General features: G+C 39.0%; 1 protein-coding gene across 1 annotated transcript in view; it reads left to right on the top strand.

Moving 5' to 3' along the window:
• The window catches only part of CELF2 (CUGBP Elav-like family member 2), a 446151-nt gene that overhangs the window by 345402 nt on the left and 78842 nt on the right, over positions 1-21907 (top strand). Inside the window, exons 5-7 of the mRNA XM_042780234.1 lie at positions 7933-8067; positions 17037-17116; positions 21210-21368. Coding sequence (XP_042636168.1) covers positions 7933-8067; positions 17037-17116; positions 21210-21368 — 374 coding nt within the window. The remainder of the gene's footprint in view (positions 1-7932; positions 8068-17036; positions 17117-21209; positions 21369-21907) is intronic.

The following is a 21907-nucleotide window of genomic DNA, read 5'->3' as shown; positions in this document are numbered from 1 at the left end:
CCAGAAGAGTTCTCTGGTGGCGTAGTGCCTGAGGCATTTGACTGCTAACCAGAAAGCTGGAGGTTCAAACCCACCAGCCGCTCCTCAGAAGGAAGACTTGGCAATCTACTTCTGTAGAGATACTGCCTTGGAAATCCAAGGAGGGGTTGCTGTGAGTTGGAGCCACCTCGACAGCAGCGAGTTAGGTTTTTGGTTTTTTTTTTTTTTTTGCAATACTAAAACCCAAGGAGCTCTGGTAGCATAGTGGGTAAGACATTTGGCTGTTAACTAGAAGGTCAGCAGTTCAAACTCTCCAGGTGTTCTACAGGAGGAGAATGAAGCAATCTGCTTCCATAAAGATTTATAACATTGGAAATCCAATGAAGGTTGCTATGAGTTGGAATCGACTTGATAACAATGGGTGTTAATAGTAAAAGCCTTGATTGCCTTGAAGAGACTGTTGGTGGAATTATGGATGTCAAAGGCAATTCTGGAGAGGGCTCAATAGGAAGTGAAACCAAAAAACCAAACTCATTGCTGAGGAGTCAAATCCGACTCATAGCACCCCCTCCTTGGGTTTCCGAGGCATATGTCTACGGAAGTAGATTTTCCAGTCTTCCTTCCAAGGAGTAGCTGGTGGGATTGAACCACCAGCCTTCTGGTTAGCATCAAATGCCTTAGGCACTATACCACCAGAGCTCCCAATGGGAAGTGAGGAGAGCTGTAATATCGGGGATGCTGCAGATAGCAAGAAGCAGCAGCACAGAAATAGTGGCAGCAGAACCAGGCGACTGGCACAGTGGCGCCAGAGCTGACCTATAGAGCAAGAAAACTGAGTGCCCTCAGGCGAGTGGCTTCTTGGTGGAGTGGGGTGCCTCAGGATACTTGTTAGACGTGTTAGGCTTGCTGACCCACAGAGCAGTAGAGCTGAGTGCCTTCAGGCTGAGGCTTACTGGTGGAGTGGGATGCCTCTGGGCATTTACTGGTAGAGCTAAAGGGCTTTGTAATACTTTCTGGAGCAGGGCAGAGGTCAGGCCAGGCTCAGGGGCTGAAAGGTCAAGGAACCAGAAGCTAAAAAGACAAGGAACACAGGAAGCAGAGCTACCTTGGTCTCGAAGGGTAGGGACATGACTTCTGGGGTCTCAAAGGGTAGAACAATGGCCTGCTGGGTCTCAGAGGGTGGGACCATGGCCTCCTAGGTTTCAAAGAGTCAGGTCTTTACTACCTCAGTTCTGGAATGTCAGGCTGTGGTTCTCAAGTGCCAGCATGATGGGGTTTCTGCCCAAAGCTGAGAGGGCTGAGCTGCCATACCCAAGGAGCAGAAAACAGTGCCTGCTGGGGCTGAGGAGGGAGAGTCACCACTCAGATAGACTAGGAGAAAATGAGACCACCAAAAGCCTAGGAAACAAAGTTGCCATTCCATTTGGCCTGGAGGGCAGAGCAGAAGCCTAGGACCAAGGGGACCTCTAGCCAGGATCCAGAGAGAATGGCCAGTATCCAGTTTGGAAGGAAGGGTCATTACCTAGATGGTTCCAAAGAACAGAGGATTATTTTCAAGCCTTGAGAACTATTGTAAATTGTCCTGCTGGTTTTTGAGTACCTTTTTTTTTTCCTCTTGCTTGGTGCCCTTTATCCCTTCTTTTCCTCCTAATTTCTCCCATTAGTAATGGAAATGTCTACTTTGTGTCTGTTCCACCATTGTACTTTAGAAGCAGATAACTTGTATTGGCAATTCACAGTTGAAGAGGAAATTTTGCCCAGGATAAAATTTGGACTTGTAGTTGATTTGAGACTTTGGGATGATATGATGGGATGAGAAGCTCTGGTAGCGTAGTGCCTAAGGCACTTGACTGCTAACCAGAAGGCTGGTGGTTCAAACCCACCAGCCACTCCTCTGAAGGAAGATGGAGCACTCTACTTCTGTAGTGATATCGCCTCAGAAACCCAAGGAGGGGTTGCTATGAGTCAGGTCCAACTCAATGGCACATAACAACAACAACAACAGGAGGGGATGAGAGTGTTTTACATGTGGTAAGGACATGAATTTTTGGAGGCTAAAAGATGGGATGTCATGGATTTAGTTGTGTCCCCAAAAAAATGTGTCAAATTGCTAGGCCATGATTCTCAATGGTTTGGCAGCTGTGTAATGACGTAATTTGGCAGTTATGTAATGATGTAATCATCCCATGGTGTGCTTTGATATGATCAGAAAATCAGTTGTAAGGGATTAGAATGGGATGCGACACCCTTACTTAGGTCACAGCCCTGATCCAGCGTAAGGGGGGTTTCCCTGGGGTGGCCTGCAACACCTTTTATCTTACAAGCAATAAAATGAGAGAGAAGTGAGAGAGAAGGAGGGACTTCAGTCAGTACCACCAAGAAAGAAGAGCTAGAAATGGAGCTCGTCCTTTGAACCCAGGGTTCCTGCACTGAGAACTTCCTAGACCAAGGGGAGGATTGATGGCAAGACACATGGAGATCTCGAAGGGACGTTGACCCCATAGGTGTTGACAGGAAAAAAGGACCTTCTCCCAGAGCTGACAGAGAAAGAGAAAGCTTTCTAGAGCTGGTGAACTTCTAATTTCCTAAAATATGAGAGAATAAGTTTCTGTTTGTTAAAGTCATCCACTTGTGGTATTTCAGTTACAGCAGCACTGGATAAATAAGACAGAGTCCCTTTGACTATAGCCAGTCTTCACTGTGATATACTCCTTGCCAAGAGGAAGATTGTTTTTTACTCTCTACACAGAGCATAAGTCCATCCTTCTTTAACTCTCAAACCCCACAATTTGTTGCGAGTCCTTAAAGCCTAGAATCCAGAAATGCTATTTAAGCCTGGTGTCTCTCTTCTCAAGGCTTCTGAAACCTCCGGTGTCCGTATGTCAAGTTTAGAGCTAGCAGGAATCAAGATAACTAAATATTGTCAAGTGAGGATGAAGACCTGCAATGCCTCCATTAAAAACAGGAATCACAAGGTGTTTCCATCCAGTCACTTTCTGATTTAGTGGAAGATGAAGAAATAATTTTGAAATTCAAAGTGGAGAGACTCACAGATTTGGAGGCAGTAATTAAATGCCATATGTTAGCACTAACACATTTGAGAAGTTGTTAATTAATTCAGGCAGCCCTGAATCCAGGTGTGACTTTGACAGATTGTACACCAGGGTGTTAGCACAGATTTACAATTAGGGAATTTTTTTTTTTTAATGAAGTTTCTATTCCCCTAACTTTAAAAAGTCACCATTTATACTTACAATATTAACCCTTTCTCGTCTGTGCCAGGGAAGGAGAGGTTCACAAGGTCACTGATCTGGAACCCCTTTCAGCCTATTAGGAGGTGATACCATCTGTGTACCACTTCATGTTTAAAAATATTTTCTCTTACTCATCCATTGGTAATATAGAGGAAAGTAATTTTGTTTTGTGTTTTTTCTGTAGAGGATAGGGACTTTCCTAATTTTTTTTTTTTTTTTTTTAATTCCCCTAACCACCTAGTAGTATATGATGAACACTGGATTCATGTAACCAGTTAACATTGTGTGGGTTGAAAAACTTAAGTGAGATACTTACTGCCTCTGAATACTTAGGAAAAACCCACCAAGAAATTTTGTCAAAAATTGATTTAAAAAAAAAAGTGAACTGAAGGTAACTATGTTTATTCAAAATATTTACAAAGCTATTGGGAGCCCATGTAACGGGAATCTCAGAAATAAACTCAGTGAATAAATTTACACTGGAAAATCAGGAAAGCTCAAAAGGAGAGGAAAGCGGGATATGTTTAATCATCCCTCTTTTTTTACATTAAACCAATCATGGGCCATTGTTAAAACTATGGAGCAACTTTGCTAATAAAAGATTACTAATGTTCAGCTTCTTTTATGAAGGTCAGGGACATATGAGACATAAACACACACACACACCCAGAGAGAGAAAGAAATTACCAGCAGGCATTACACACAAGAAATTTTAAAAGATGACCTCTTTCAAATGCACTTCATTGAAAGCGGCTATACTTTTAATTAACATACAGATTGTGTAAATTTGCATTTTTTCTTAATTAATGCTTGTTACAAAAAATGTGAGGGTTATCATCCTTTTCCCTATCTGAGTTCACCCTTAGTGTGATGGCTTAGGAAGTTAGTATTTTTTCTTAAGCAGTTTCCATTTTCTTGATATGCATCCTTAGGAGAAAAAATTATTTTTAGCTAATTTGAAATCTGAATATTTTTTTATAAAATGCCATAATTATAGGTTTACCAGTGAAACCACAGATCAACTGGGAATTTATCATTTTTGTTTAAAAGAACTAGCACCAGATTCTTCAGGATAGGACAGAATTTAAAAAAAAAATAAAATAAAAATTTTTTAAACTCTCATAAAGATACCAGCCAGAGTTTCCTGGGGGTAGAGTCCCAGAGATAAGAAGGAGCAAAGGATAAGAAAACTGCAAACTAGAAGTTTTTCCCTCCCTGCTTTGTCCCATTTCAGTCAATTCCATCCTTCCCATTCAAGGGAATGTCACGTCCTCACAGGCCCTGAGCCGAACCTTCACAGGTTAAGGAGTCCAGGTATCATTGAAAGATCATAGCTGCCCTGATTTTGGAGATCACAAAGATTCCCATTGTAAAGAATGCTTGCTCCAGATGCCTGATGTTTCTAAAGATTAGATAATTGTTGCACCAACAGTGTCCTTGACTTACTACGTTTTCACCAGTTTACAGTAGGTGATTGGTAGTCCACCTGATGTGGAAGAAGAAAAAGGAACTTTAATATTTTTCATCTATTAAAAGAAGACAGGTCCTCAATAGCCTCCTTCCAGTGAATCAGAGCCAGTGATGACCCTCGCTCACATCTACTTTTGATGAGTCTCAACAGACTTTCTCTTCTTTATGTCTTGAGTATATATAGTATATACTTATATACTGTATTATATACTAAGTCAGGCTGGTTCCCTCCATCTACCCCAGGTACAGTTCTTGTTTATTCATGATTCTGCCCTTGCTTAGTTAGCATGTTATTTCCCTATCTCTATCAACCTGAACATGACCCTGCCTGTGCTTCTTAAAGTCCACCTTGAATTCCACATCTTCCATCAAGCCCTTCTCCAACATTTTGGTACACAATTCTTACTTTACAAGCACTGGGAAATTGTGGTTTCAACCTACATTCCTTGAATCCCTAAAGTTTCTCTGAGTTGTCTTAGGAGTTACCACAAATGTGGAAAAAAGAAGCTGTGTAGAAGGGATTCTGACTGCTATGCCCCCAGCAATCTCCCCAAATGCCTCTAATGCTCCATTGAACTAAAGCATGCAGCTGAACCTCCTCCTCTGTTGCTGAGCCACTTTCTCGCCATTGCTTAAGAAAGGGAACAAATAAAGCAAAGGGAAAAGAATAGAGTTTAAAACTTCATTTTATAATGATAAAACTGAGGTTCACAGAGGTCAGCTACTTCTGTAAGGTCACACATAAGGTTAATGGCAGAGCTCGAACTAGAAACTAGGTCTCCTAATTACAGCCATTGCATTCCCTTTTAAGCCTCACCTGCCTCCTCTGAACTTGGAGAAAACTCAGTGAAGTGAAAAGAACACTGAGCTGAAAGTAGGTTATGGAGTTGTGTTCCAGGTTAGGCTGCATACTTGCTAAATACTAAAGGCAAGTCTCTTCCCTCTACCAGACCTTGGGGTTCTCTTTTATATTAGACAACACATCTCTCAAGTCTCTTCTTCCAGTCTGGGATTCTATGACAAGGAACATTTCACTATTTTATTTAGACCCTTCAGAGCTACACCATCCAGTATAGTAGCCACTAATCATATTGGATGATTAAATTTAGGGTGGCCATGCACATAACAACAACAACAACAATGTGCTGCAGACAGTGAAACGTTCCACTACTAGCCAAGAGGTTGGTGGTTCGAACCTATCCAGAGATGCCTCAGAGGACAGACCTTGTGGTGATCTTCCAAAAGTACAGCTTTGAGAACCCATGAAGCAGTCCTAGTCTGCACGCATGGGGTCACCGCTACTCGGAATCCACTCAACAACAAAGTTTGAATTCAAGTTAATAAAAATTAAATAATGTTAAAAATTCAGTTCCTCAGTTGCACTAGCCACATTTTAAACTCTCAATAGGCGTATGTGGTTAGTAGCTACCATACTGAACAGCACAGACCTAGAACTTTTCCGATACCTTAGAGAGTTCTATTGCACAGCACTGCTTTAGAGTACACCACCTGGTATTACTTCACTGCTTCGTGAATAGAACTATACTCAGCTCCTGGAGGGCATACCTAACCATCCACTGCTGTCGAGTCGGATCCAACTCATAGCGACCCCTCCTTGGGTTTCTAAGGCAGTATCACTGTGGAAGTAGATTGCCCAGTCTTCCTTCCGAGGAGTGGCTGGTGGGTTTGAACCACTAGCCTTCTGATTAGCAACCACGTGCCTTAGGCATTACACCACCAGAGCTCCTTGGAAGGCACAGACCTCGTATTTTAACTCACGTGTCCTCAGAAACACTTGGCCCTGGTAATGCCGAACAAATTCTTGTTGGTTAAATGAAGAAGGAATTAGGAGAAACAGAAATAAAACCCAGGGAGGGAGTAGAAGAAACAAATAAAATTCATCAAAACACCAATTACAAGAATAAAAATAAAGGTTATTGTACATGTGACTGATGGTGGAGCTTTTTCCCTAAGCCAGGACTCTTTATAGTGCTAGTACTGCCAGCAATCTTTTTCTTTTTTTAGTTCTAAGAAATGAAATGATGGGTAGTAACCAGGACTCTTATCCTTGGATTTCTATGAAAATCTTTTTCTCCCTCCTGAAAAAGGCTCCAGACATTGGTCCTGAAATCAGTTTTAAAGCTAGCCTTTGAAAAGCAGAATTTCAGCCAGGTATCCTGAGCACAGCATGTAGATGATGAGGAACATCTCCCAAGTTATCTGAAATAAAACTTCCCATGATCCGCCCTCTCATCTCAGGTTCCAGTAGTTCAAATTTGCTTTTCATTGCCACAATACCTAAAATGCATTTGTGTTCATCAGGAATTCTCCCTCCAAGTTATTAGAATAGTATTGTTCCCTCCTTTTTAGTTTGTTGTTAGGGGTTTACTAGTGCATTTGAACCACCAGCCCTCTGGTTACCGTCAGCCTTCTGGTTAGCAGTCAGATGCCTTAGGCACTACGTCACCAGAGCTCCTACTGTGAGCAAGACCGTCCTAAAGTGATTCTCAAGCAGCAGCAGCCCCATTCTCTTAACTAGAATTAGCTTCCTCTTTAGTCATACCACAGAGAGCCACATGTGTTGTCTTAGTTAGAGCTGCACAGCTAATACTATGAAAGGAAGTTAATTTACTAGTTACCCAGAGAAATGAGACTCTCTTACCTTTAATTCCTGTCTGGATCAGTGGGGCTAAAACTATTGGAAATAGAGAGATAAAAAATGTTGTCTTTCCTTAAATGTTTTGTTAAAAGTTTTGTTTGCTAATTCCACTTCATCTGTTCCTGTTGTTTTTCCTCTCCTGACCTCCCTCTTTCCCTTCACTTAAGTTCAAAGAACATCTACAAAAACCAATATTAAAATCTGCATCCAAAAATAACTGTACATCTCACAGCAGGATGGTAGTATTTCCAAATGCTAGTGAATCCATTGCTATTAGTTTCCAAGTTGGGGGTGGGGGAATGTAACAATAGTGTGTTGTGTCCTATTAAGATATTTTATTAGTAGTAGAAAGCTTACAAAGAGAGGAGACATTCAGGAGGGCTAAGTGGAAGGGAAGAGCCAAGATGAGATGTGTGGAAGAGGGAAGGCCAACTGTCAGTATAACGGGTTAGCTTTTGGACCTGTGTTCAGTATTACATGGCCGGGATTTGGTTTGATGTGGTAATGAAGCATTGATTACAAGAAGAAAGATGAAATGGCCTTTGCTCATTCATTATTTTTATCTCCTAGCTGTGGAAGACAGAAAATTGTTCATAGGAATGGTTTCGAAGAAATGTAATGAGAATGATATCAGGGTGATGTTTTCTCCATTTGGCCAGATAGAAGAATGCCGGATTCTCCGGGGACCCGACGGGCTCAGTCGAGGTGAGTGTGCTGTCTATAAAGTCTCTTTCCTTAAGTGCTAATTGGAACTCTGTGTCACAGTCAAGGTAGATGTAGCACCGCAAACAGCAAGAGGTTACCCTGTAATACGTCCCATGTGATAAAGTTATCCAACCTGAACTTTTCACCGTAGCTGAAATGATCAGCTTTTATTTCTCAAGTTGAGAAGGTCTTGGTGCCAGCATATTAGCTCAGGTTATCACTGTCGGATAGAAAACTGACAGGCTGCCCTATCATTACGCATCCCAGTTCAGTCTCAAATTGAAGAATATTTTTGGAGGACGAGTGGGAGATGTGGGGGATGAGAAAGAATATTTGTTGTTTTCATCTTAGTCTTGTGGTTTTCTGCCTGTGCCTGAAAGAAATGTTAAGGATATTGTCCTCTTGACAGTAATACAACCCAAGAAAAAAATTTCAATGTTTACATGTAGCCCGGAGCAGATACAGACCTAAGAGTAACTGGGCCTACCTGTATGAACATTTTATTTCAAAGAACTGAGCTCCTGGAGTCCTGAGCACAGGGAATCCCTTTAAGTGATAGAAAAATGACTTGATCCTGAGGAAGGTTGTAGGCTCTTCTTCCCCACCATGATAGATGCAAAGGTGATGGCTCAGAGCATTGATGACAACCAGTATTCTTACAAGCAGTTATACAAAATAATTGGAAATTTCTCTTTCCATGTTTGCCTCCTTCTTTGACAATGCTACACACCTCCTTCCTTAAACTGCTCATAAAGGTTGATACTGAGCGTTAGCAATTGTCTGACTACTGTTTCCTGCATCAGTCCAGAAAGACAGAAGTGAAAGTGTGTATGTATGACATATTATCCAATTCTTATAAGAAATCCCTATCTTTGCAACAGGAAGGGGATTTCATCCTATTATTTTAAACTAATTGTCAGCACAGTTTCCATAGAGCTAATTAGAGAAACTTCTTTTCATTCTCACCATCAGGTTCTGTTACAGTAGTGCTACCCCAAAGCATATGCTAAAAGAAAAGATTGGGCCATAAGTAACAAGGCACTCATTTTCACCCATCATACTAGTTTTACCTAAATTCAGTGCCGTGTGAGGAAGAATATGTGTTCCTTTCAACTTTTAGACATAAAGCTTCATGGTATCAGCTGCTAGAGCTGAAGGCACAGAGAACAAAAGTTTCCCACCTACATCCACCTCCGGAGCCCCAAAATGGAGATACTCTAGAGGAAAACTAGAAGGAGCTGGAGCAACTCTGAGCTTGTGATTTAGGTATTTTCTTCTGAAGGTGGTTAAAAAAAGAAAGCAGAGAGGCATGGAATCATAGTTTAATCATTCAGTAACAATTCTGAAATTCTTGTTATTTGCCGCTTGTTATTTAGATGTGATTATCTAAAAACCGAGCAAGACATGAAAATGAACATGATCCCTAAACAGCAAGTCCAGTGCCTCAGACTAAACTGTAGCTTACCACCTGTGCCATTATTAATGTCAACCAAAATCTCCCCTCAGTTTTACAGACCACACAACCTCTGGCTCCTGTTCATCCTCACAACAGAGGGATACTGGGATTTTCATCCTAGTGTCTTTGTGCCATGTTAGCAAATTCAAGCCATGAGTACTTCTAATAATCATTTCTGATCATCTGATTCTATTTCAGTCATAGTATATATGTCCACTTAGGCAGACAAACCAGGAGAGAGACTATAGCAGGAAAAGCTAAATGAAAAATAAAAGGGTGTAGGAAGATATGATAATGTTTTTGGATTCTCTTTTCTGCTGTCAATCTAGTAATTAAAATCACTATTCTCTCCAATAATTATTTTCAGTAGCACGTCTGTGTTATTGTATTTTCCATTCTCCAAAGCATGGCATGGAGAAAAGACAGAAAGGAGGGCCTTAAATTAATCACAGGGTAATTAATAATGGCTTAGAAACCACTGAATCCAAGTTTCAGTCCCAGAATTTCTACTGACGTGATGTGTGACCATAGTCAATTCATTTTCCTATCTCTGTCCCTGTATCTCCCCATTTGTAAATGACAGCAGTAAAAAATATCTGCCCCACTTACAGAGAATCATTAGATACTAGTGTGATAGCTTTCCAGATAAGCATACCATATGTCTGGCCTAGTAGATAGACCTTGAATGTGAAGTGTGGGTGCTTGGTTTCTGTCCTCTATCTGCTTGGCTTAGGAGCTCTGGTAGCACCATGGTTAAAGTACAGGGCTGCTAACCAGAAGGTCAGCTTCAAACCCACCAGCCACTCCAGAGGAGAAAAATGAGGCACTCTAATTTCATAAAGATAAATAGCCTTATTTATCTAATTTCGTAAAGATACATAGCCTTAGAAACCTGCTTGGTCCTATAGAGTCACTGTGAGTCTGAATCAGCTCAATGGCTATGGGCTTGAGTTTTATTTATTTACTTCTTCCCTCTTGGCTTGGCTGTCTTATGAAATGCTATCTCACTTTCTCCATCTGTCCAGTAGGGACAGTAATGCGTAGCATTGCTGCCTGCAGCGTTTAGAACTCTGAGCAGACATGAGTTATTTCTACAGATAAGATTTTAAAGCAGCCCAAACTTTTCATGGGAAAGAGCAGGACACAGTACTTAACAAGAGAACTTAGCTAATTTGATCTGCCATTTGGCTGATTAACAGCACTTGACACCAGAAGCAGCCCATTTCTGAAACAAGTTAAGGAAGCACTCTCATCAATATTTTATGCAAATGAAGGCTCAATGTAAAGAGTAGCTTATCCCACCAGCCTTTTTTTTTTTTTTTAACAGAAAAGTAATTTCTAGTGAACTGATGAGAATTCCCTATTGCAAAAAAGAAAATACTCATTTATAACCATTTGTTCTGAACTATAAAGACAGACAGTGGTATGGTTTTCAATTAGCAGGACCTAGGGACTCCTGGGTACAGGGGACTGCTCCTGAATTGGTGTATTTGTTAACAGAACAATTCTCTTTCATGCCACTATTTTTCTTTTATTAAAGAATTACAGTTTTCAATCAAATATTAGTAAGAGTCTCCCATTAGCACCACAGATATAGGTCACTTAGCATTTCTTTTCATAATGCTGATTGCTGGCTCAGTTGTTTAAATAAATTAATTAATTAAAATTAAGTTAAATGAGAGTTGGCTGTTCTGTAAAGTACCTTCTAATACTAAACCAGGGTAGACGGTAGCCAGTAAATAAATAAATAAAGTAATTTGATTATGATGAGGAAGAGGGGCAGTTGAGTGTTTTACTTTTTGCTTTTGCCCAGTTCAGTTACGAGAATAAAGACAAAGGAGGCAATTAGTGTAGTGATTTCCCATAGTTTTCTAAAGTCACATCTTCTCTGACACGTCAGTGGTTAAAATTTGTCCCGAATAGTTATTAGGCTGGGTTTCTCTAGGCATGGTGATCCACACCCCTCATTGCATCAGAGTTGCAGACTGTCAGGGATGCAGGACCTACAACTTTGGATTTACCAAGTCCAGCCATACTTACTGTCTTTTTTTAAAATAAATAATAATGATCCACATATTGTCACAAAAGAATATAAAAAAGATCTCATTACTCACCAGACCTAGATCTGTGGCATGTTCCAGGACAGACACCCTCAAGAAATTCTTATGACTTTATACATGGGAAGTATCAAGCTCCTGCCAAACACATTGAAGCAACTCAGTAAATATTAGGACTCTTCCTTGTTTTAGGCAGTGTTGTTGTAAATTGTCATCGAGTCAGTTCCAGTGCAGAATAGAACTGCTCCATAGGGTTTTCAAGGCTGTGACCTTTCAGCTAATAGTCAAGTACTTAACCATTTTCCCCACCTAGGCAGTCCTTTAGGCAGTGTGCCCACCTCTAAACATGCATTTTTTTCTCCTTTGGGGGCAGTAGCTCACTCTGTTATCTTTTCTAATTTGGAAAATATAGTATTGAGATACTTTCAAGCAACTTCATGACACTCAAATCCTTCGGTAATGGTGGTCAACCTCTTGTGGCCTGCTGTGTGAGCTTTCACTGAGAAAACAAGCAGAGTACTTAACTGCTAGACCACACATGGCAGCTCAAATGAGATGTTTGCTCTCAGAATCAGAGCGTTGAGATTTCTAAGCCAATGCTCTTGTTTGACAGTGTTACCCTAGCTTGTTGATTTCCTAAAATACACACATTCTCATTACCTATAGCCCCACAGTCAGAATTGGCTATTTGGATACAATTTACAGAGTTTTCTGTACCATAGCAACTGAATATCTGTAACCCATGGTCAATGAAGGAGTTTACTTCATTTTTCCTTCCCATAAACTGTAGTCAAATCTTCACTGCCATTTAAGGTAACTTTCTGCTTGTTTAAGAATATTCCAGCTGTGTTTATGGGGTTCCAACATTCTCCTGCCAAAATGCTTGAAAAATGAATTGGCAATATTTTTAGGGATGTTGGAAAGCAAAGACTGGATTTAGCCATTAAATCCTCATTGCTTTTTGCTATATATGATTAGGGCTTTGTTTGGCATTTGACTTTTAAAACATGTACGTGGAGAGGACTCAGTTTTGATCACAACAGTTGAGGCTTGCTCACAGAGTACCTAACCATTCATATATGTGGAAACATTTATCAAATGCACCCATCCCCATCCCCAGATTATTGACTGCATTTTGTGAAGCCAAAATCTTGTTCTGAATACAATCTTCTAATTGCACCTCAATAGTGAGATTTTGCCATCTATTAAATATGCCCAAAGGAGCTTTGGTGGCATAATGGATAAAGCAATTTGGCTGCTAACGATCATTGGTTTGAACCTACCAGCCATTCCACAGGGGGAAAGATGAAGCAGTCTGCTTCTGTACAGAAGTACAGCCTTGAAAACCTGTAAGGCAGTTCTGCTCTGTCCTAAAGGGTTGTCACGAGTCAGAATGTTTTTTTAAAATTATATCCAAAACTGCACTCAGCCTCGGGTGGCATAAATAAATGATGTCTTCATGCCAATTTTAAATAAACCAGCTCAACATTAGGAACATGAGAATATTAATTTTTATGCCCCAACATTATATTGGTAGCATATGTTTAGTGAACTTTACCGTTGCTAAAAAGATTCAATAAGGAAAACTGACTGCATCAAGGTATTTCTTCAACTGAATAAGAATTGATAAAGAAGTTTTCCAGAGGTTGAAATCTCCTTCATGCTACACAAGTTATTTTAAATCATGCTTCTTTCAGTTGAAATATAGCAGGGTGTTGTGCCTTTTTTCAAAGAAGTAGGAGAAAATCAAGAAGCCCTGGCATTATACGTGTTTTAAAAGTGCCTGGACTTTGTTTTTCATTTTTTCTGGTGCGGAGCAAGAATTCATCTAGTTCTCTCCAAATTCTCTTGTAGCTGAGAGAGAAGTTAGAGCACCTGAGTTAAGATACCCTTTCAATTGAAATGACAAGTGTAATAGATGTGTTCCAGAATCTTCTCCATGACAGGGCTGCGTGCTTTCCTTAGATCCTGTCTGTGGGAGGAAATTACTTTGAGAAACCTTCCCCAGTCAATCATTTATCTGTTTTAGCAGTGAGAAGGCAAGCTTGCTGAAATAAGAGGAATTCAACTCCTTTCATTTCTATTAGTAATCTCTGACATTCTGAAAGTAGAAACAATAAATTGCTGGGTAAATTGCATGTTGGCAAAAAAAAAAAAAAAAGGATTTTTTTTTTTTTTTTTTTACTATTATTTATGTGGAGATTTTAAGGCAGTAATGCACATGCTATTATACCTAACCCAAAAGAAATGTGGCTTCATTATTTTCATACCTGTATTTTCTGCTCCAATCTGGTTTCCTCAGCATTTTGATCAGTAGCCAGATCACTGCTTGCTGAGACAGCACGTGTGTGCAGTATTCCAGAATGGTTAAGGACTGAGCCCTGAGCTCAAAGCAGTTGTCCTATTAAGACCTGGTGAGCTCTCCTGCACCCAGGAACTCATTTTTAGCAGAGAAAGGTGACAATTATTATGACATGAGTTATTTCTGCCCAGTGGAAAGACTTGTAGTTGGCTTATGAGAACAAGCAAAGAGACAATCTTGGTGGTAGGAGTTTAGGAGATCCTCTCTGAGTGAATAGCCACTGATTTGAGGCCTAATCCCAAAGTCACCCACTATGTTTTCAGTGGTGTTGAAAATCATTGTTGGAAAGAAAATTAAAATTTAGCCACAGGACTACTGTCACCTCCTGTTTTTGAGAGAGTTACAAAGGTTAACAAACCATTAGTCCAAGAAATACTTGGTTCTAAGGTTGCTAAACTTCATCCCGAGTGACAAAGAGAATGAGGTTTTCAACATGCACTCCTTCTTTATAAATGACACAGTAATTTTCCTTCTTAAGTAATTGAACACAGCGTACAGTACAGAACATGACAGAAGCCCCCAAGGAGATAGCTTTTCTCTCACTGCACCACTGCCAATAGAATAAAAAGGTTAAAAAAGTCATCAGATTTGTCAGATGATTTTTTGGATGGGGTGAGGATAGTATAATTAGAAGCATCAGTCGAGCTTTCAATTGCAGGTTTCAGTTTCATAGAGGAAAGGGCAATGGTTCAAGTTTATAGAGATATAATTTTATTGTTCTCTTGCTAATACTTTTCTTTGAGACCTGTTAATTGCTCTCTTTCTCACTAAGTTACTTAACAAAAGTTCTGCTTGTATGAAATTGTGGTAAATGCATAAACACTGCCTTATTGATTTTTGTTGACATTTTACATGTTTTTTATGCATTCTTAACCTCCATTTGGAAACTGTCAGTTTGGCACATGTTCCTGGATAATAAGACCAAATGAAGTGAATGAAACAATCTTCTTGACTATTAAAAGCAGTTAGTCTGGACTTCCCATGACTTGAGATACATCTCCACTAGATTATCTGCTTTTGCCTCTGATATAGTTTCAAGATAAGAAATGGAAAAATAAAATTTCTTAGTGTTATTTCCTCTGTTCATAATGTTGATGAGAATCAATGTTTTTGAAGAGATGTTACTGTGAAATGGATGGTAAATTTGGGACTATAAGAGCTCAGCATCGATGAGGAAGCCAGCAGAGGTACTGTCATCTGTCTCTCACTATATTGCACACATTGTCTAGATGGCTTATAGAAAGCTGCTCAATTCTTATATCGATGACGACAGCTTCAGGCAGGATAGGTGCAGACAATGTATTTAAATAATAAGCTTCATCAGCTGCTATAATGTCCGAGAACTACATGAAACAGCTCAGCATTCATAGTGAGCTAGACTTCATTCAAGCTTTATAAGGGACCAGCTTAACAGGGAGATGAACGTGAGATAAATTTCCCTTGTACTGAGAGTTTTTGTATATTAAAAATTACAGCATGATGCAAAAAATGCATTGACTTATTTTCATGACTGGATGTTGTGCTTTGGGGGGAATGGGCAGGCATTGCTTTTTCTTATTGCTGTTTGATTAAAAGGTGCTAAGACAGTATTGACTTGATAATCTCACCAGGTACACATGCAGCAAAAGAAGAAAATACTGTTTTATGCCTCACAAATTGATTTACATAAACCAAACAATCTGCTGGTTGTTTGAATGTAGAACACTTTATTCTTTTTATTGGCCACAGGGGCAACGATATCATATTGTTGATGCCAGAATTCCTCTTTCATGCATCCACTCTGAAATGACAATAGGCTTCAGCCTCTCAGTTTAGAGCAGCTTCATTTGGAAATCTTTTAAGTAGTAATAATAATAATGTTTTGAGGAAATTGAGTGGAACACTAAATTATTCTCTGATACCTAAGTTCAAACTGTGCAAGGCTAAAGAAGCTGAAAATCAATGCACTTTTAAAGTCATTAGAGATCATAAATGAATAACTCTGTGTTGCTTTAGCTAAGCTTTTAGTGTGCTGTGGTATTATTATAAAATCAGCCTGAATCTGCATTAATTTCACAGTCTTTTTCTCCAAGAAGCCCAAGGGTGCATGATGAATAAAATGTAAATTTCAGGAGGCAGTGTTTTTATTAGTGAAAAGGCCAATGAGCCGTGTAGGGGAGTGGTGACCTGCATGGTGGCCAACACTGGTACAAGAAGCAGGAACAGGCACTATAGATTGTAGTTATTTTACACCACAAGGAAAAAAAAGATATGGAAAATTTTTTGGGTAGCCCACTAGATATTCCAAGAATTGTGTGTCTTGTGTATGTTAGTCTTTAGGTTAAATCTCTGGTACACTTCAGAGAGCTGCAACTTTCAACAGTCATGAAGATTTTATACAAATAAAAAGCGAATGCAAATTTTTCAGTTTTACCTTATATGTACTACTGAATATTCTCAGCGTAATAGAGCATTTGTTTCTGTTAATAATTAGTAAGTATTAAATAGTTTGTACGGTATTGGTATATTTGTTTGTATTTGAATAACATCAATTTATATTTATACATATATATGTTTTTATCTATCCAGAAGAGATTATGTATCTATATATATTAGATATTCTTTGCTGACATTTTGAGCTATTGAAATTTATTTGCTAATTTGCCCTCGGTGTGAGGATTTTAATATTTTCTTCTTAAAAATCAAGGATAAAATTTTAACTACAAAGCCCTAATGTGTGGATGCCCCAAGTAAAGATGATCATCCAAGGAGAAAATGTAAAATAGCAACTCTTTATCCTACAAAATGCAAACTAGATCTTGCTAATTTCAAACCCTGTGGCTAAAAAAGTACCCAACTTCCTCCCCTACTCTCCATTTAAAAAAATAAACTAATAAATAAATCTTTCTGCTTTGGTCAGATTAGCAAGTCAGCACTGTGAATAAAAAGCGAAATAAGATAAAACCAAAGAGAGAAGTTGTTTATTTTTATGTACTACTGAGAACAGTGTCGTCTTGTGGCAGTTCTCGTAGATTGTGTTGGTTTAACAAGCGTCCAACCCTTTTGTCTTGTTGTTTTTTGTCTTTCCTGCTCCCTGTCCCCTTGTTTCCCACAGGCTGTGCGTTTGTCACATTTTCTACAAGGGCAATGGCACAGAATGCAATCAAAGCCATGCATCAGTCTCAGACCATGGAGGTACTGTATCATCTGCCCTTTCTTTGTTTTCTTTGTGCAAATGATGGGGAATGGTAAAGCAATTCTCTCCTGTGTGGATTGTTCACATGACAATCACAGATTTAAACTTTCACCATCTCTCTTCCCATTCATTCATATTCATTCTCACTCATATTTCTCTCTCCCTCTCTCTCTCTTTCTCCCCCCCCTTCTCTCTGTTTTAATCTTTCACTCCCTCTACCTCCCCTCCCTCTGATTTTTTTCCCCTAATGACTTAAAATGCATTTAGCAAAACCATCCACTTTACAGATCTTTTTTGAGCCTTTTGTTGCAGTGGCACAGGCCCTGCAATGTAAAGTCATGGTGCAACTTAAGCAAAGTGTCATTTTGTACCTAAAGAATCAAATACGTTCCCCACCCAGGATTGGTACGAATTAGACTTTAATACCACCACCCCAATCTGCAGCTTCCCCTGCACTAAACCATGATGTTCTTTTATGTGGGGTCAAGTTAACTTTAATCTAGTCAAGCAGAATTGTCTTTTTGCATTGAGAATTTTGGAGAAAGTTAATATTTCTCCCACTTCATTCAGTTGTAAGAGCCCACTGAAATAATTAGAGTTATCTCTGTCCTAAAAAGTGGGCAAATACCATAGAAGCATAAAGGCTCAAATTTAGTCTCCTAATGAGAGATAGTGACCTTAGGGGAACATGAATGCACTGGTGTGGATGTTTACCCACAAATACAGATAGATGGCTCTGTACTTTTAGTCTGTGATTTGGGTCATGGCCTTTCAGAATTTTGCACAAAAGCATTCCGAGAGTGATATGCCGTTATTTATTCTGTATTGTCTGATGGAACCATTTGGGAGTGCATGTTCTGCTGTATTATGTATCCTGTATCTTTGTGTATGGGTGATCTTTCCTGGAGGTGGCCTTGTGGTATTTTAAGAAGCTATGTTTTATTTTTTGAACAAACAAGATATTTTCAATTTTTTTTTTAATATGCAAAATCTCTTTTTTAATTGTTTGAGCTTCTTCTCTCCCTCCCCCATTTTGTTGGGGTTCTTTTTTGTTTGTTTGTTTGTTTGTTTTTGCAATGCTGCATCTCCCAAAGCATGCTGGGAGCTCAGTGATCACTATGCGTCATGTTTTGTGGGCAGTTTTTTTTTTTTTTTTTTTTTTTCTTATAGTGAATCAAAAGGTGGGTGGAAAGGGGGGAAAGGAGTGTGCATGGCATTGTCATTAAGTGTTGACTGTACTTTTCTGACTTGTGATATCAGCATTGCAAAGCCTATTGTCTTTTTCAAACATTCATTTTGACCTTGATATTCTTAACATATCTTATATAATCAATGTGTTTTCCTTTCAGTGCAATGCATTTTTAAGACACTCATACCCCCTACCTGAAGGCAAGCTCAGGTGAAAATCGGCTATGATAGGAAATAATTAGCAGGATTTGAAATATCTAGAAATCCAGTCTTGTACAACATGCAGTTACATATGTGCCAATGTTTTTGTTCCCCTTTCTCTGAACTTAGGCTGTTTCATTAATGTGGATCAGCCTGATTTCCAGCTGTATTTCAATTTGGAGATTAAAATGAAAGTACTGTTGGGGAAAAAAAAGTGTCTTTACCTGTATTATTATCCTCTCTATGTGTGTTTCATTCTTTAATTATTTATTTCCTGTAGTGATTTGTACCCAAATTTGTCTCTTTCACCTTAGAGAAATTTTCAACTAAATCATTTCAAGTATGTTAATTGGCTTTGGGGAGGGGCAGGTCTCCACTCTGACTGAGCCCCCTCCTCCCCAAGTGAACCCAGAGAGAATGCTGCTGCATAGAGCCCTGCCCTCCTGTGTTAAGAAAGTGCAAGATCATAAAGCAGAACTGGGACTGAACCAGGACCAAGAAAATAATATGCTCTCATACTAAAAAGAACTTATTACAGAGAATGGGGCATATGTATTCAAAAGAAATCTGTGATTCTTCATTAACAGTATTATTTTTAAAGTGAATTTGGTGTACTTATTTTTAAATCTGGACATCCATGCTTAAACAAAAGGGCCTCAAACACTAAAATGTCCTATTTTGTTAAAAAAAAAAAAAAAAAAAAGACATTTAAATGGAAGAGTATATGTGATGCATATTAATTGTACATCTGAAGGCTTTTCTTTTTTTTAACCAATTACATTATTTTCAGGACTTTGACTCACATCCTTGACTAAGATGTATTATCTAAAAGATTGGAATTCAAAATTATGAGACTACTAAAGTTTAGAAGAAGAAGGTCTTAAAAATAATTCATTTATATATATTGTACCTTCTATTTCTCCACTTTCCTTCACTCTTCCCCCATTCTGTTTTTCTCTTTTGTGATTCAAAAAAGTCATTTTTAAAGCTATAATCATTGGTCTAATATTCCGCTTTTATGTCTTTTTTTTGTTTTTAAGGAAGAATAAAACAATAATAAATGTACTGTCGTGGTAGACGCTATTATTTGTTATGGGACTAATTTAATGCAGCAATAGCAACCCTTCCCATATGAAACCCCTTCTCTATGTAGTTTCCATGTCCAAAGTGTTTTGCCCTTTTAAGTGATGAAGTGCTGAAATATGGAGCAGATGAGGAAAAATGAATTAATAGATCTTAAAAATGGTAGAGAAATTATTTTTATGCATTTAACAGCCTCTGCCTACCAGAGCTGAAGACCGATGTGCTGGAAGTTCAACACTCAGTCACTTCATTTTTCTCATGTTTTGCTCAAATTCACAATTTTTTTTAACATAATGACAGACATAAGAGCCTCAAATATTCACAGCTGTATCACCAATAACTACCCAAGGTGATAAGGAAGTTTGTTTTCTAGAAGAAAGAAAAATAATCCAAAGGGAAGAGAAAGGAAAAGCTCTCTTAAACAGGAGTGCAAATTTTCTTGAAAGGAGAGAGTTCTGTTAACATGCTGAGTTTCAATAGAAGTTTTTATTTAGTCAGATGAGTAGAATTACTTCTTTTTACCTCAGCAAAATGTAACAGCTTTAATTGTGATGAAATGTGTAGGCAAGCCATACTAAGAGGAAGGAAAGACTGGGGAGGAGGAAGAAAGGGGACATTTCTGCTGAGTATTTAGCAAATGGCAAATGTTGAAAAGGTGCTTTTGAAAGGAAGTCTTCATGCTTGGGATGTTAGGCTGTTATTTTCCCTATGATTTTATCTATCTCAAACATGAATTCATCCTATTAAATAGTATTTGGCCATTTCTCCCTTACTACTCATACTTCTTGCCTTTTAAAGGAAATGAAAACTGAAAGAAACTCCTAAGATGGTGAGATTCATTAGGGAAAGAAGCCAAATAAAATCCTCCTCCTATCATTTCTGAGATGCTCCTTTGACTGGAACGTACTTCTGATTTTTTTGGTTTGCTGTAGCTCTGGGGACTGAACAGAGTAGATGTGCTGTGGAAGGAAGCAGAGAGATCTTTCTGAAAACATGTGAAGCATTACTTTGATCAATGCTTGTGTTCTCTGATAGCTCCTTCCTTCACATTCCTAAAATGAAACTCTTATCTCCCAATTATTACCAGATCGATACGATTCTCATCAGTTCCAAAGTTCAACATTCATAACTGAAAATTGAAAAGAATGGAAAAGTAAATCAGAGACTTTTTTATTCCCATTACAATTTCATCCCCTCTTTGTCCTCTGCTTTTTCGTGGAAATGGGCAGACACACAGAGAGAAGTCTGTCTTTTAAAACAAGCAAACCATGAAGCTTAATGAAAGAACATTGATAAGGCCTGTTGTCTCTAGGAGGACCTGGAAAGGTTGAAAGAAGACACATGAAGAGAGAAGGAGAGGCAGTTTAATGCTCAGAAAAAGAAAGCAAATGGCTTCATCGACCACTAGATCCCCAAAGAAACCAGACAGTTTATGGAATTTTCTCTTGATGATATTATTCAGAGAAGAAGAAAAAGAATTGAGCCACTTTTAAACAATTTCATACCATTCCATTGCTCCAAGATAGTTAAGAAAGATAGGTCCAGTGCTGACTGAGTATCATGAGAGGATTCAACCAGGCTGTAACTTCCCTCTTCACTTTCCAATGTGTCTGACCACAGGGCTGCTCTTCACCTATCGTGGTGAAGTTTGCTGATACTCAGAAGGACAAAGAGCAAAGGCGCCTCCAACAGCAGCTTGCACAACAGATGCAACAGCTCAACACTGCCACCTGGGGGAACCTGACAGGTCTGGGAGGACTTACCCCACAGTACCTGGCGGTAAGTGCTTGATAGTCACTCAGTGCGGGGTCCCCGTGAGGGGGAGGAATATACATTCGGGAACACTTTAGACCTACTGTTCCCCTGAGTATTCTAAGTAATTCATTTTCAGTGCATTTTAAATCTCAGGAAATTATTGAGATCAGTGTTTCTGTGGCATATTTTTCTGGCTTAAATTGATAAGCACAAGAATTTGACTGATTTAATTCTTCCCTAATGTAAGCAAAGCAGAATCCTACAAGACTAACTTAGTTTTCTAACCAGTGTTTTAGAGGCATCATAAAAAACTTGGGTTGGAATGAGGATCAACTTTCATTCTGTGCCCCACCCCTCTGCAGCATGCCTGGTAGATGATGATTTAATGATATTTATACTGCTGGGTGAAGGAGCTCTTGGTGGTGGTGCAGTGGTTAAAGAATTTGGCTGCTAACCAAAAGGTCAATGGTTCAAACCTACCAGCCACTGCAGGAGGAAGATGTGACAGTCTGCTTCTGTAAAGATTTACAACCTTGGAAACCCTTTAGGGCAGCTCTGTTCTG

The sequence above is a fragment of the Orycteropus afer genome, unplaced genomic scaffold, assembly GCF_000298275.1.
Source record: "Orycteropus afer afer isolate SDZICR_OR568_19922 unplaced genomic scaffold, OryAfe1.0 scaffold00028, whole genome shotgun sequence".
NCBI classification, from domain to species: Eukaryota; Metazoa; Chordata; class Mammalia; order Tubulidentata; family Orycteropodidae; genus Orycteropus; species Orycteropus afer.
This window is presented reverse-complemented; position numbering and strand designations above follow the sequence as displayed.